We start from the raw sequence: 17,500 nt of genomic DNA, 5'->3' as shown, positions 1-17,500 counted from the left end.
AGCAGCAAACAGTTCAGCTTATTAAAATTATATTTTAATATATCTATTAAAATGAAATAGAATCAAGCTATCAAATCTCATTAATCTTTTCTTCACTGTATAACTCACACATTCTGATTAAAGAGCAATGGATGAAAGATTTATTTAGATTTTTTTCGTTTGATTACATTAAATAAAAGAGAGTCACTTTAAAAATGCACACATATAACGTTATAACGAAAGCATTCCACTGCTTCTCTAACTTTTTATGCTCATTTAGGATGAAATTAGTTGTGTTTGAAAAAAAAAGCACCAAGATCAACATCTTTAGATGTTATTAATATTAATTATGTGTATACGTCTGTTCAAACATGCACGCAAAACCCAGACTTTCCCTCTGCTTCAAATCACAAATACAGAATCTGTTTGGGAAACAGTCTATCTATCCCTATGGAGGGCATCTGCTGACAGTCACGCACCGCTACATGTTTTGAGGATTGCACATGTACATGCACCTGTAATGAAAAGGAAATGAATCCCGCCGTTTTTACATTTATTTCAAAGTGTTTTCCTGCCTAAACAAAACGAAAGCACAGAACAGAAGAACAGATTCACATTTAAGAGCAAGGGCGGCCCCTGGTGGTTCTGCGGTATGTGTATAGGGAGGATCGCCTCTTTAATGTTTATTTGCCACCCTTCAGAGAAAGACTAGAGAAATACGAGAGAATCCCAGGAGAAATGGGAGGGTTGACAGGTATGTATCGGAGGGTTTAACCCAGTCAATTTAATATAAGTACCTAGTCATAATGATAAAATCAAATTTGTCTTTTACACTACCTGATAAAAGTCTTGTCGCCTATCCAAGTTTTAGGGACACAAATAATCATTTGTCTTCTAGTTGATCATTTGGTGTCAGAAGTGTCTCTATGAAAGGTAAAGGCCTCTAGATTTTGCTTATTTGAGCTCAATAAAATCTGATCATGCCTTGATTATTAATGATTTGATGAGGACAGTGCGGTCTGACTCTGCTCAGACTAAACTCTCATCACTGAACAGGAATAATGTCCAGTATAGAATATAAAGTCCTGCTGCAGTGGAGACAGAATCAATATTGTGTCTGACTCCATCATGAGCTTGGAGGACTGCATCCATACATCTCTGACATGACTCACATCACTGATTAATAAAGTCATCTGGGATGAAGAAGAAAGCCTTCAGCAGGACTCCCCGAGTTCATCAAGACTCTTTAGATTCATCTTCAACGCCTCCTCCTTCATCATGCTCAATAATGTGCATGTCTGGTGACTGGGCTGGCCAATCCTGGAGCAGCTTGACCTTCTCTGCTTTCAGGAGCTTTGATGTGGAGGCTGAAGTATGAGAAGGAGCGCTATCCTGCTGGAGAATTGTCCCTCTCCTGTGGTTTGTAATGTAATGGGCAGCACAGATGTCTTGATCCCTCAGGCTGTTGATGTTGATCATCCACTCTGCAGATCTCTCGCATGATGAACCCCAAACCATGATGTCTCCTTCACCAAACTTGACTGATTTCTGTGAGAATCTTGAGTCCATGCTGGTTCCAGTAGGTCTTCTGCAGTATTGGTGATGATGCAGATCAGCAGATGATTCAGCAGAGAAATCCACCTTCTGCCACTTTAACACACGATCAACTAGAAGACCAGTTATTATTGCTGCTCTTACAACCGAGATCCACAACAAGACTTCTGTCAGGTAGTGTGTAAGCTGGAGGGATTTTCACAGTGTAATACTCACGTCTCTTGTGTACTTTTCTCATGTTTACATTAGATGTTACATCATGTTACACACACACACACACACTGACCGTGAGGAGAGGCTGGGTTTGCCGCTCTTGCTGCAGCTGCTGTAGATCCCCGGACCATCGTCAAAGAAACTGCCCAGAGCCAACTTCTGCCGGATAGACTCGCGCTCATTCTTCTGGGCCTGAAACACACACACAACTGACATGAGTAGATGTGCTGCACACACACATGCTTACCCGCGCACACACACCAGGGAGAGGGCAAGAGATACACACTTACACCAGATAAAGGCAGCAGACACACGCACACACACATAGAGGGAAGCAGTTATACACACACATGAACCAGTAGAGGGCAGCACACACACACACACAACAGAGCAAACCTTCACAAACATGATCTGAAGACACTCACTACACACACACACACACACACACACACACACACACACACACGCACACAAGATAAGGGAACTGACACTTATGTGCACGCACACACACACACACACACACACACACACACACACACACACACACCAAAGAGAAGCAGACATACACACACATCTCCAAAAGGCATCACATACGCACCTATACACACACAAACCAGCAGAGGGCAGCAGAAACACACACACACACAAACACCAGCAGAGGGCAGCACACACACACACACACACACCAGCAAAGGGCAGCACACACACACACACACACACAAGATAAGGGAACTGACACATATGTGCACACACACACACACACACACACACACACACACACACACACACACACACAGACACACACACACCAAAAGGCATCACATTCACCCATACACACAAACCAGCAGAGGGCAGCAGACGCACACACACACACACACACACACACACACACACACACACACACACACACACACACACACACACACACACACACCAGCAGAGGGCAGCAGATATACACACACAGACACACACACACACACAAACACACCAGCAGAGGGCTGCACACACACACACACACACACACACACAAAACAGCAAAACTTCACACGCATAATCTAAACACATATAAGGGCAGCATGCGCACACACACACACACACACACACACACACACACACACACACACCAGCAGAGGGCAGCACATACACACACGCACTGTCACACAAACACACACACACACCAGCAAAGGGCAGCGCACACACACACACACACACATACATACACACACACACACACAGACACACACACACACCAGCAAAGGGCAGCGCACACAAACACACACACACACACACACACACACACACACACACACACACACACACACACACACACACACAAACACACGCACGCACACACACACATACACACACACACACACACACACACACACACAAACACGTTTCCTGCTCATTATCTGTTGTAGTGTTTTGTCTGCTGGATCAGAGCACAGGAAGCTCCATTCACTGCTGAGCCCAGAGGATTATGGGTGATTTGAACTGACTTACCAGCCACATCCGCCCACCTGAGCCCAATATAACACATGCACACACACACACACACACACACACACACACACACACACACACACACACACACACACACACACACACACTGCTGTGAATGTTTACGTGGGTCAATAAAACAACAGTAACAATCAGAATTGGGGTGGCACTGTGACACAGTGGCCTCACAGCAAGAAGGTTGCTGGCTCGAGTCTCGGCTGGGTCAGTTGGTGATTCTGTGTGGAGTTTGCATGTTCTCCCTGTGTTGGCGTGGGTTTTCTCCGAGTGCTCTGGTTGCCCCCACAGTTCAAACACATGCGCTATAGGGGAATTGATCAACTAAATTGGCCATAGTGTATGTGTGAATGAGAGTGTATGGGTGTTTCCCAGTGATGGGTTGCAGCTGGAAGGACATCCACTGTGTAAAACATATGCTGAAATAGTTGGTGGTTCATTACGCTGTGGCGACCCCTGATTAATGAAGGGACTAAGCCGAAAAGAATATGAATGAATGACCCCGTGAGGCGATTGTGCTACCCACAGCGCCACCGTGCCGCCATATATTAAATATTTACAATAAACTTCTTTAATAAAACTGCAGTGCATGTTTATAATTTACTGTTATTTTTTATTTATATGAAGGCTGATACCATGATTATTGTTTTGTTTCTACATGTGTGTGTGTGTGAGGCTGTGCAGGGTACAGTGAGGTGTAAATAACGTGTGTGTTCAGGCGGAGACACAGACAGGCCGGCACCAGTCGTCTCCATGCGGACGGTTGCCTGGATACCAGCCTAATGGAGGGGCCCCTGGAGGATTGGGCCCCGTCCCCAACACACAACACACACACACACACACACATGCATCATTTCCTCTCTCTGCTCCTCACCTGCGCTGTTATTGAGTCTCATTTCTGCTGTCTGATCTCTACATCAATAACTCTCTCTCTCTCTCTCTCTCTCTCTTTCTCTTCATTATCAGCGCTCTGTCTCTCCCTCATTTCCTTCATGTTTGTGATTCAGTTTTATCTGATCTGGGTTCAGCTCCTCCTGCTGTCTGCTGCTGATCTGCACTACAATATAAGACAGAAAAATGCTTTCTTTTCCACTTCCTCATGCACATCACTGCAAGTCGCTCTGTCTCCATTCAAAGATGCTAATGCGAAACTGTAATATTGGATAAAACCTTAGTGAATAAAGCAGCGTTTCCATCCAATGAGAGACTAAAGAGAGCACAGTCATCTCTTCCTGGTAAACTGGAGCAGATCTCAGTCAGTAGTGCAGTTGAGTGTGTTGGGATTTGCCACTGGTCTTAGTTCTTCTCTAATAAATGAGCTGCGCCTCAGGAGATGAAGACAAAACGCAGTGAACATGGTGAATGCGGTGGCTTTTGGAGGCGTGAGACGCTGTTTGGGAGGGCAGACAGATGCTCAAGACAGTTCTGGAGGTTATAATAATAGAAAAATAATAATACTGAAGCACTGTGATGATGAGCTGACGGCAGGGCCGGAGCAAGCTGGACACCGCGCTCTCTATTCTGCCGCCCTGAATAGAGAGAAATGGCCAAAACCCCTCTAAAACCAGCCTGGTCAACCAGCCTAGGCTGGTTTAAGCAGTTTTTTAGTAGGGTTTTGTTGTTTTGTTTTCATTTTCCCGCTATGAGAGTGCAGCTGGACTCCCGTGTGGATTACAGTGCACACAACGCGCGACAGAAATACGTGTCTAAGGAACAGTGGCGCCTGCAGGTGTACGGCTGTACGCACAGTGCGTACCATGAGAGGGCGCGAATTAATGCAGCTTTTTAATTTTTTTATTACATAATTTAGATTGGTTATTAAACAGCACACACTACGATATATTGATAAAGCACGAAAGAATGACAACAAATGAAGGTGTGTGTTTTAAAGTGTGTATGTAGGCCAGGGGTCGGCAAAGAGCCATGTTGAAAGAGCCATACTGGACCAAAAAAAACAAAAACAAATATGTCTGGAGCCGCAAAAAATTAGAAGCCTTATATAAGCCTTATAATGAAGGCAACACATGCTGTATGTATTTATATTAGCTATATTAGCCTACTATAAAAATGATTTAGTTGGCTACAAATACACACTGAGCCTTAATGATTAAATGTTTTTTTCCCCTGCAGTGCATCCTGTAGAGAATGACGCGCCACGTGACTACTCTGTTGTACAATGCCGTCTCAAGTTTAACTTAATTACAGTATATTAATGCATTATGTTTAATGTTCAAGTTTAACTTCATTACAATATTAATGCATTATGCTTAATTATCAAGTTTAACTTCATTACAATATTAATGCATTATGCTTAATTATCAAGTTTAACTTCATTACAATATTAATGAATTATGCTTAATTATCAAGTTTAACTTCATTACAATATTAATGAATTATGCTTAATTATCAAGTTTAACTTCATTACAATATTAATGAATTATGCTTAATTATCAAGTTTAACTTCATTACAATATTAATGCATTATGCTTAATTATCAAGTTTAACTTCATTACAATATTAATGCATTATGCTTAATTATCAAGTTTAACTTCATTACAATATTAATGAATTATGCTTAATTATCAAGTTTAACTTCATTACAATATTAATGCATTATGCTTAATTATCAAGTTTAACTTCATTACAATATTAATGAATTATGCTTAATTATCAAGTTTAACTTCATTACAATATTAATGCATTATGCTTAATTATCAAGTTTAACTTCATTACAATATTAATGCATTATGCTTAATTATCAAGTTTAACTTCATTACAATATTAATGCATTATGCTTAATTATCAAGTTTAATTTCATTACAATATTAATGCATTATGCTTAATTATCAAGTTTAACTTCATTACAATATTAATGCATTATGCTTAATTATCAAGTTTAACTTCATTACAATATTAATGAATTATGCTTAATTATCAAGTTTAACTTCATTACAATATTAATGCATTATGCTTAATTATCAAGTTTAACTTCATTACAATATTAATGCATTATGCTTAATTATCAAGTTTAACTTCATTACAATATTAATGCATTATGCTTAATTATCAAGTTTAACTTCATTACAATATTAATGCATTATGCTTAATTATCAAGTTTAACTTCATTACAATATTAATGCATTATGCTTAATTATCAAGTTTAACTTCATTACAATATTAATGCATTATGCTTAATTATCAAGTTTAACTTCATTACAATATTAATGCATTATGCTTAATTATCAAGTTTAACTTCATTACAATATTAATGCATTATGCTTAATTATCAAGTTTAACTTCATTACAATATTAATGCATTATGCTTAATTATCAAGTTTAACTTCATTACAATATTAATGCATTATGCTTAATTATCAAGTTTAACTTCATTACAATATTAATGCATTATGCTTAATTATCAAGTTTAACTTCATTACAATATTAATGCATTATGCTTAATTATCAAGTTTAACTTCATTACAATATTAATGCATTATGCTTAATGTTCAAGTTTAACTTCATTACAATGTTATTGCATCATGTTTTGCTTTGATGAAATTAAAGAAATGTAGTAAAGAAATCAGATTTTTGATGTTTTTTTATTTTGAGGATTCCAAAAAACAACATCAAAATGAACGTGCATAACGTGCCCCTTACTGGGAATGTGCTCAACAAGGAAGGGTCATTCTCCAGGGGTGTGTGACAAGACAGTCTCGTTTTTTCCTTTCGCCACTCGCAAAATCTGCTCCCAAATGCAGTTTGCATATCAACGATCGCACCTTGTAAATAATCACTGTTGAGTGAGTGATCGGGATGGGCTTCTTTGAATTCTCTCAGGAAGGGAAAATGAGAGAGCGTGCCCCGCTGTACATCTTTGGCAAAGACAGCTTACGCTCCATGGCGCATCACACAGCCGCCGGATAGTTTACAACAGCCACCTGCCTATTCCGTGTGTCGCAGGCTATGACGCAAATCTTCGTTGACAGAAATGTTGAAAATAAATATTCTACACACTTTTACAGCATTGGAAAACGTTAAGATTGTTTGTCCTCCTATAGAAACCATATTAAAACAAAAATATATTTACCTCCCCCATCTTTTTCCGTTTTCAAACATTTTTTAAAAAAAACTCCAGGGAGCCACTGGGGCGGCGCTAAAGAGCTGCATGCGGCTCTAGAGCCGCGGGTTGCCGACCCCTGATGTAGGCCTACTTGCATGGTGGGAGATGGGTAAAGAAATCTACTGGCTTTAGTTATACTGGTGGATTTTATGCACCTAAAAATCACCATTCAGATAGGTATTGTTTTAAAACAAGGTTAAAATGAGTAAACGCTCTTTAAAACAGCAAAACTTAATAGAGATATTTGCCAAAAGGCCTAAAACTAGAGACAAATACCGCAGTCTCATTATCAGCACCTGAGCCGGGGAACCTGTCTCGGTCATCAGACAGATCAGATCCAGCTTCTGCGCGGCCTCCTCGCATGGAACAGCTACCCTTCAAGGTGTTTTAAAATATTTTATCAGACAGAGTGGCATAAATAAGCAGACATCTCCTTTCTCGCGAGTTTCTGAAGTGTCTCACACTTTCACCCGAGTTTGTTCCACCGAGGTAAATGTTGCGAATTTGTAAACGCCTGTCCTGCTCTTTCACATTATTTGATTAAATTACAGTTTTTCTCGATTGCTTGGATGCAGTTGTCAACTGAAACTCCACATTTTCAAAACGGTTAACACACAGGCCTAAACAGCAGCACTCATGGTCAAAGTGACACATTTTGCTTGCAAAAGGCACATATCATGTCAAAACATTTCGTTTTACCTTCAAACAACACAACTTGCAAACAAGTATATGAGCTCTTTCAATTAATCATTACACAATGCCCAACAAAATACAAAATACAGAACTCAAAATGCACCACCATTGCTTGCCATTGTAGCTTATAGCCAATGGCATTTGCTGTCTCTATTTGGGCTGTCAAATTCGCCTTTTTGCAAAGAGTTGCATCAAGAATAAGATGTGCTTTGATTGAATATATATTGAATTCATGACATTTTTCAAACTGTGGCTGAAAACTGAAATACTGTACATAAAAAAACAGACAAAAGTAATAAAATACTGTAAATATTAGAGAAAACACATGTAAACTAATATACAGTCAAAACTATTGGGAGTATAGGACATGGCCATACTGACCTCCTCCATCAATGCTGGCACAGAACAACACAGACCTCCCATCGTTTATATAAGGTTTGCAGAATGATGGCTAATTGAAGATTTGTGTGAAGGAGTGTCAAACCGGTGCTTCAGTGATTTCATACTGATGTTGGTAGTTTTTAATAGTTAGGAATAGATGGATTCTGTTACTAAAACTAAAACAATGGAGTTTGGACTGCTTGAATGACATCTGTGTTAATTGTATGGAAAAATGGTGGGGAAAATGTGTCAACCCAATGAGAAAGGGTTTACACATGTGCAAGAGTGGTCCTCTGCTCTGCTGGGATAGTGATAATGAAAATGAAGAGGAACCTAGCTTCTTTAACCAGGTCAAAGCAAACTAGAAAAACTGTAATTAAATTGTAACTGACTGGCACAACATGGGAAAACAGTTTAATTTAGGCCCCTCTGAAACTGAACATTTCACTTTAATTTCGCCAAGATTATTATTTTTTTATAGTTCAGTACGATCAGCTGGTGCAACCCTACCCTGTTAGGAACAAAAATGCACCTTTTGAAAACGTTCCAACCCAGTGACAGATTTAGTACCTTTATTTCTGACTGTGTAGTATTTGTATTTTAATATTACCCACTATTTTACACTATTTAAAGGGCTGACCTGCCATACATCTCGTTCAGATTTCCACCAGGAGGATCAAGTGTTAATTAGGTGAAGCGACCCCCCCCCCGATGATTATCAACCATCTTTGCTGAATAGACGCATTGGTTTATTCCATCATAAATTATTCAAGTAGTGAACTTCACACACGCTCTCTTTCCTTGTAAACCTCCTGTTCTCAAAGCTCGCTCTCTCCTAAAATAAATCTGTGAACAGTCTGCTGTGGTTTCCTGTGGAAAGTCAACCATCATGTTACACGCATCTCTCCCTCTCTCTGAATCCAGCATGGTTTTGTGAAGAGGAAGAAGATTTGCAGCACTCATTCGTTCTCCTTCAGCGTAGTCTCTATTTCAGAGGTTGCCACAGCAGAATGAACCGCCAACTATTCCACACTGGGAAACACCCATACACACACATACACTGCCCCCAATTTAGCTAACCCAATTCCCCTGTAGTGCAAGTGTTTGGACTGTGGGGGAAACCAGAGCACCCGGAGGAAACCCACACCAACACGGGGAGAACATGCAAACTCCACACAGAAACACCAACTGACCCAGCCGGGACTCAAACCAGTGACCTTCTTGCTGTGAGGCCACAGTGCTAACCACTGAGCCACTGTTTTCAGACTGAAATTGAGTTTTTTTTAAGGAACAGCCCACTTTTGGAGGGGAAATAGGCTCATTTTACTGTTGTCATTAACAGCTGTTAGGTTTAGGTTTTTACTTTTGTTTATTATGTTTTTTTTAGTTAACGAAAATGTTTTTTGACGAATAGTTTTTGTTTACTAAAACAACCTTAATGTACATAGATATACAGAATTATTCGCCCCCCTTTAATTTTTTTCTCTTTTTAAAATATTTCCCAAATGATGTTGAGCAGATTCAGGAAATGTTCACAGTGTGTCTGATAATATTTTTTCTTCTGGAGAAAGTCTTATTTGTTGAATTTCGGCTAGAATAAAAGCAGTTTTTAATTTTTTAAACACCATTTTAAAGACAAAAATATTAGCCCATTTAGACTATATATTTGTTTTCGATAGTCTACAGAACAAACCATCATTATAGTATAACCTGCCTAGTTACCCTAATTACCCTAGTGAAGCCTTTAAATGTCACTTTAAGCTGAACACTAGTGTCTTGAAGAATATCTAGTCTAATATTATGTGCTGTCATCATGGCAAAGATAAATCATTTATTAGAGATGAGTTATTAAAACTATTATGATTAGAAATATGTTGAAGAAAATCTGCTCTCAGCTAAACAGAAAACAAGGAAAAAAAAATAAACAGGGGGGCGAATAATTCTGAATTTAAATCTACATTAGATTAATCAGTACTGAAGCCAAATCTGGAGCTTATCTAACAAAATAACTTACGATAAGAGTTCAAAAACTAGTGCAGCCACATTTATATGTTACAGAAAAAAATTAAACACAAATTTTTGTATTAAAATTTTGACAAATTGTAAAAAGAGGAAAAAATCAAGGAAAGCAAAACATTTTATTTTAATTCGGTTGACATTTTGTGGGTTGTAATTTTATTTTTGCAATATTTTGCTTGAATTTAATTGTATTTTCTTTCAGTTTCTAAATATGTTTCTGATTAAAATATAATTTTAATAAATGTATCTGTTTAATAAATCTGTTTTGTTTAAATGCACCAAAATACATTGCCTATATTCACTGAGAAATGGAGGAAAATATTCATTTTCAAAATGGGGTGAACTCAATTATATTTTCTTAATGTTATACACATGAATATATATTCTTGGATTGAAATATATGCAGAATATATGGCAATATATATATTGAAACACAGATTATATATATAAATAAATATATATATATATATATATATATATATATATATATATATATATATATATATAACTTATATTAAAATAATATATATTTATATATTAAAATATATATTTTATATATAATTTATATAATAAATATATATAATTTATATATAAAAATATATAAAAAAATGTGTTTGTAGAAAACACATTTATGTAAATTTATTGCTAAAAATATTAAAGCAAATAGACTACACGGAAAAAAATTATTCAAAGATGATGTCTTGGATTTACTCAAATTTTTTTTTTTATGTTAACTGTTGTAAACAACTTATTTGGGCCGAATTTAAACAAACAAATTAAGTTGAACATTATTAAATTAAATTTGTTTGTTTAAATTCAACACAAATAAATTGTTTGCAACAGTTCTGCATGCAAGACCTTTTTCAGTCTATATCTGGCCATTTTTTTTGTGTATTATATATATCAAAATATACAAAAACATCCATATTTAAATACACACACACATATACGCGCACACATACATATGCATTTTGGCCATATGAGTAAACAGAGATCAAACCAGACTAACATGAGTCCCCTTTTTCAAAATACATCTCAAAAAGAGAGAACTGACTTTGATTACAGACATTATGGAGGACACACACACACACACACACACACACACACACACACACACACACACACACACACACACGAGATTTCCCTGATTCAAACTCTCCATTTGATCTTATGGTTAAATAATATAACAGTAATAACAGCTCTGGTCTACCTGATAGGAGCAGCTGTCCTGATGCACCATCTCTCACTGCATCTCTAGATCCACAGCAAACACGCGAAACACACCCAGCCGACAGAACAAACCGTGCGGGCGTGTGTGTGTGTGTGATTCAGTCTCCTTCAAGTCTGTGTGTGTGTGTGTGTTTGCGTACGGTGATCGCACAGACAGGAACAGAGGGTGGGGTTCTGGAGACACTGGATTGCTTGAGGAGCAGTGGGCGGAGCTACTCGCTGCAGCCCAATCAGAGCGCGTCGTAAGCTGTGGAGGCGGGGCCAGAGATAAGAGAGCGGGCGGAGTGACCTTTATGGGAGCGGAGCGGGGGAGGAAACATCCCACGGACTGAAAAAGCGAGAGAGAAAGAGGGATAAAAGGAAGAAAAGCCGTGGGAGGAGGAGGAGCGCAGCAAATAAAGGGTCTTTCTGTGCACATTCCTGCAGCGCGGAGGAATGCAAATGCTCCGGTGTTTCTGTCGGATCCTCGCACATTCCTGAAGGCTCAAGGCAAACAACAAGTGGACAAACACACACTCTTGAGGCACTTCTATAGTGTGTGTGTGTTAGCAGATGCCCTCGACGTTTAACACCGTTTCAGAACAGGTGCTGTTTGGGTCCCTCATTTGCATAAGGGTAAATAAATAACTTTAACTTGAGCAGCTGAAGACAACTGATCTCTTTCAATTCAGACACTCCTCTACACACAACAAACACACATTCAGAGACTTCAGCTTATCTGTTAATGAACTAGGCAAAACTTAAAGGGTCACGAAACACCAAAACACATGTGTTGAGCTGTTGACAGTGGTATATGTGTCCCACACTGCTAAAAACACTATTAGGACACCTATATCTCACTAAAAAGTGTAAATTGGTTGTTTTTGCGTTATTTCAAGCAAATTCGTACTTCCGGTTTGAAACTAATTTTTGAAGCTGCGTCACGGTCATGAGATAATAGCGTGTATTCCAGCGTGCAGACTGGACGTCTGTGCCAGAGTGTGTCTTATTACGTCTTACAGTGTGCTGCATTAATGCATGAGTAAAGCTTGGTTCAAACCAATCAGCGCGCTCTATTGTGCAACTTCATTAATATTCATTACTGTCACAGTGTTTAGACGACAGAGACGCCACGTTGTGTTGGCAAAACAAGCGTGAAGTGTTGCTTTTATAGTTTGCTGCAGTGAAGTTTTGTTTTCATTTTCTCTCTGTGAGAGCTCAGCTGGAGTCACGTGTGGATTAACAGTGTACGCGACGCTCCACAACAATAACTTACGTGTCTAAGGAGGATTATTGTTTACCTGAGAGCTGTTCTCATCTGCAAACGCTGAGATCCGGATTTGCTTGTAGTCTCCTCTTAATAAAGACGCGGCTCTAGTTGCTGGTGATTGTCCTGTCTCTACAGATTTGGTAAGTGAGCGACCAGTGCTCTTTGTTTATTCAGTTTGTTCGTATCGAACTAACTATTGCACCGAGTGTAAACATGTTAGCACCACAACCAAACTATTACCATCGTGGAGGATTTTCACCGCATTTTGTGACCGGAATAACACACGCGGCTTTCTGACGCTACCTGCCGTGTGCATCTAAGTTTCCGGGAAATGCTGAGGGTTTTTTTCTCTCATTCGCCGTGCGGTATCAAACATTGCATGAAAAATACACGCTTACAGCAGTTCCTCGAATCAAATATCTTGTTTGTCGCGAGGGGCATGAATGAATTCCCTGAATGAAAGAGCCAAACTGCAGTTAAAGTCCAACATTTAATAATTTGGCAAATAATTCGACTACAGATGTCCATGTAAACACAGTCACTTTCTCCCCTGTGTGTGTGTGTGTGTGTGTGTGTGTGTGTGTGTGTGTGTTTTGACTCTGAAACTCAGCGCGCCCAAATAGACACTCCCACACCATCCCACTTTTCTTCCTCCGACACTCCCCCCTAAACAGAGCTGGACACGCCCACTCTTCTGACTTTTTCCAAAGTAGAGGTGTGAAAACACCCTGCTGAAACGAGCGGGTTTCATGGCCCTTTAAAGTATCAATTCAGTACAACCAACCCAGTACTGGGAAACACCCATACACACTCACGTTCACATACACTCTAGCCAATTTCAATCATTCATTTCCTTTTCGGCTTAGTCCCTTTATTAATAAGGGGTTATCCAGCATATGTTTTACGCAGCTGATGTCCGTCCAGCTGCAAGTCAACACTGGGAAACACCCATACACACTCTTTCATACACATACACTACGGCCATTTTAGATTATTCCTATACTGCATGTGTTTGGCCTGGGAAAAAGAGCACCCGGAGGAAACCCACGCCAACACGGGGAGAACATGCAAACTCCACACAACAATATACCCGTATAAGTTAAAGGGGACCTTTTATGCTAATCACTTCTAAAAGGGGTTTAAACACAGTTGTGTGTCAGCAGTGTGTGAATATCTCCAGCCTCTAATGGTCATCATGTATTAACTGTATTGTTTATAATCAGACTTGATGGAATCAGTCTGCAGAAACACTTTGATTGACATTCTCCCTTTGTATGATGTCATCAGAGGGGGAAAGCCCCGCCCACTAGAGACCATCTCTCCCTCATTAGCATAGGATGCTAGTCTTGTTTTTGAATCTGCCACTATGCTGACCCACAGGCATCAGTAGCTCCGCCCTCTTCAGAACAAGAGCACAAACTCATTTGCATTTAAAGCGACAGTCACCAAAACACCCCAATTAAGATCAAAGCCTGAAAGAGTCTGTTTCAGAGAGCTGGAGAACATGATCTGTGTGCTATTTTCAGCAGAAACTTGTAAAAGGAGGCATAATAGGCGCCCTTTAATGTTTGTTTCATGTCCTGTAGTGTTTGAGCTCATCCAGAAAGGGCTTCAGAGACGAATCTGACTGAGTCACATGTATCCAGCGCGAGGCTTTCTCTTGGATAAACAGGAGGGAGTTTAATCTGCGTGTACCATCTGTGCACAGAAAGCAGATTAACTCTCTCCTGACTAACACTCGCTCATTCATTCATCAGGGCTGCTGAAAAACATCCTACTAACTACACGGCTTGACTACAGGTGGATGGACATGAGTATATATTAGTAAGCACAACACACACAAGCTGAATCGCCAAAGCAGCTCATTATATGTTTCCCACTACTCTAAATCCTGGGTTATTGTCATTTTAAATGTCCTGTTAAAGGGCTCCTATTATGTAAAAGATGTTAATGTGACTAAACTTTTTCTCTTTTAGGTAAGTCAGGATGATCACATGTGTTTCTGTTCTGCTTAATAGCAGAATAATGAGAGAGATTATTTGAGAAATCGTTATAACTTGTCTTGAAAGTCAAGTTTACACACAATCAGATTAATCTGCCTCTGGAAAAAGCTCAGATGATGATGTCAGGGTTTTGGAAGTTTCTGATTGGCTACATTTGAGTGAATGTGAGGCACAACTGTAGAATAGTATTGAAGGAAAAGCTCAAACACACTGCTTATCTGACTGCGTGTCCCCGCATCCCTAAGGACTGTTTGGCGAAATATTTGACTGCATGTCACTGCATAACAAACGACTGAAACGATATAACTAGAGAAATCTCCACTGTGCTGCTGAGTGAGAGCGTATGGCAAGCCGTTTTAACATTTAAACCTTGTTCTGACTATCCATAAATATATTTAGAGATATAATTATATATTTTGACAAGTCATTATTATAATTCGACTTGTCAGAATGACAATTATAGATATCTGCAATTACAATTGTATTAGTACGAAATCAGATTGGAGATATCTGCAAATATATTATGACTAGTCTTATTCCTCCATTGACTTCCATTGAAAAATATTTGCAGATATCTCTGAGTTTTGACTCGTCAAAAATCCAATTCAAGATATCTACAACTGTAATTCGACTATTAGTAAATTAATTAGAGATATCTTCAAATATATTTGTAAATATCTCTAAATATTACGAATTAAAGACATCTCCAAATGTATGACTAGTAAAAACTCAGTTAGAGATATCTGCAAATATTTTTCAATGGAAGTCAATGGAGGAATATGACTAGTCATAATATATTTGCAGATATCTCCAATCTGATTTCGTACTAATACAATTGTAATTGCAGATATCTCTAATTGTTATTCTGACTAGTCGAATTATAATTATGACTAGTCAAAATATAATTAGAGATATCTCTAAATATATTTATGGAGTCAGAACAAAGATTTAAATGCTAAAAAGGCTTGCCATAGAGAGCGCTTCTGAACAGCGCAGCAGCGATGACGTAAGCGTGCCGAGGCCCGATATGGTGTGAGCGCGGGCCGTCGGGGGAGACGGGAGGGGGGACAAGCGTGCTTTGGCCCGGTTCGAGGCAACTGTACCTAGTGTGAGTACGGCCTTACATTTGGAGGACAAAGGGGAAAGCGCACAAGCCTAGGAACACCATCCCAACTGTGAAGTATGGAGGCAGCAGCATCATGTTGTGGGGCTGTTTTGCTGCAGGAGGGACCCCTTCACAGCATAGATGGCATCATGAAGAAAGAACATTATGGAGAAATACTGAAGCAACATCTCAAGACATCAGCCAGGAAATTAAAACTTGGCCACAAATGGGTCTTCCAGACAGACCATGACCCTAAGCACACTGCCAAATGAGTTCAAATGTGCTTTAAGAACAACAGAGTGAATGTTTTGGAGTGGCCATCACAAAGCCCTGATCTCAATCCTATAGAAAATGTGTATGCAGAGTTAAAAAAGCTTGTGCGAGCAAGACAGCCTACAAATCTGCCTCAGTTACAGCAATTCTGTCAGGAGGAATGGGCCGAAATTCCTGCAAACTATTGTGAGAAGCTTGTGGAAGGAGACCCAAAACATCTGACCAAAGTTATACAGTTTAGAAGACTTCCAGAGCGAGTTCGGTGCTCAAGTCTGCATCAGTGCGTCCTCGATATCAAGAACACATCCGGGAAGTTTCACGCGTTCTCTGTATTTGCGGTCTTTAGTATTGAAACTGAACTTAGGCAGCTGATGATGACGTTGCACGAGAATGCAAGACCGCTGAAGAACGCATATTGAGAAACAGCCAATGTGTTGAGCACTGATGACATCATATCCTGCCTACAGTAGTAAAAGCACGCATAACTGCGGCCATTAAATGATTGTCAAATCCCTTTCATGACACATAAACATTTACATTTACATTTAGTCATTTAGCAGACGCTTTTATCCAAAGCGACTTACAAATGAGGACAAGGAAGCAATTTACACAACTAAGAGCAACAATGAATAAGTGCTAAAGGCAAGTTTCAGGTCTGTAAAGTCTAAGAAGGGAAGTGTTAGTAATTTTTTTTTTTTTTTTTTTTTTGTACAGTTAGTGTGATATTCAAATAGGCAATTGCAGATTAGGAAGTGAAGTGGATGGAGGATTAAATGTGTAATCGCGATGTGTGTGTGTGTGTGTGTGTGTGTGTGTGTGTTCCAACACAGAGGATGACATCACCTTTTAATGTTTTTCTTTTTTTCTATCAGTTATCAAGTAATACCATTTTCAAATGCATTGTGTGTGTGTGTGTGTGTGTGTGTGTGTGCATGTGTGTGTGTGTGTGTTTACGTTATATAAAGCGCCATAAATGCACAATCCTGAACTTGAAAGCATCCAAATATAGTGATGAGCAGCAGATAACAGTCAGCTACTGATCAACACTGTATGAATTATGCCGACAGTGTAAAGTGTATCTGTTCATGACCAGTATCCATGATGCACGAGTGTTGGTGAACTGTATTATGGGATGTTGATCTCTGCTCTGTCCACTTCTGATGTTA

The 17,500-nt window shown here is 39.2% G+C and overlaps 2 protein-coding genes across 2 annotated transcripts in view; one reads left to right on the top strand and one right to left on the bottom strand.

Annotated features, from left to right (window-relative positions):
* schip1 (schwannomin interacting protein 1) overlaps window positions 1–11,793 on the bottom strand; it is a gene marked incomplete at its 3' end in the record, with an annotated part of 37,163 nt that extends 25,370 nt beyond the window's left edge. The window contains 2 exon segments of the mRNA NM_001017906.1: window positions 1,820–1,938; window positions 11,685–11,793. Of these exon segments, the coding sequence (NP_001017906.1) occupies window positions 1,820–1,938; window positions 11,685–11,714 (149 nt within the window). The 5' untranslated portion in view covers window positions 11,715–11,793.
* Window positions 1–17,500, top strand: part of kpna4 (karyopherin alpha 4 (importin alpha 3)) — a 408,827-nt gene that overhangs the window by 214,305 nt on the left and 177,022 nt on the right. The gene's annotated exons all lie outside the window — the stretch shown is intronic.

Source organism: Danio rerio, chromosome 15 (genome assembly GCF_049306965.1).
Source record: "Danio rerio strain Tuebingen ecotype United States chromosome 15, GRCz12tu, whole genome shotgun sequence".
In the NCBI taxonomy this organism is placed as follows: domain Eukaryota; kingdom Metazoa; phylum Chordata; class Actinopteri; order Cypriniformes; family Danionidae; genus Danio; species Danio rerio.
This window is presented reverse-complemented; position numbering and strand designations above follow the sequence as displayed.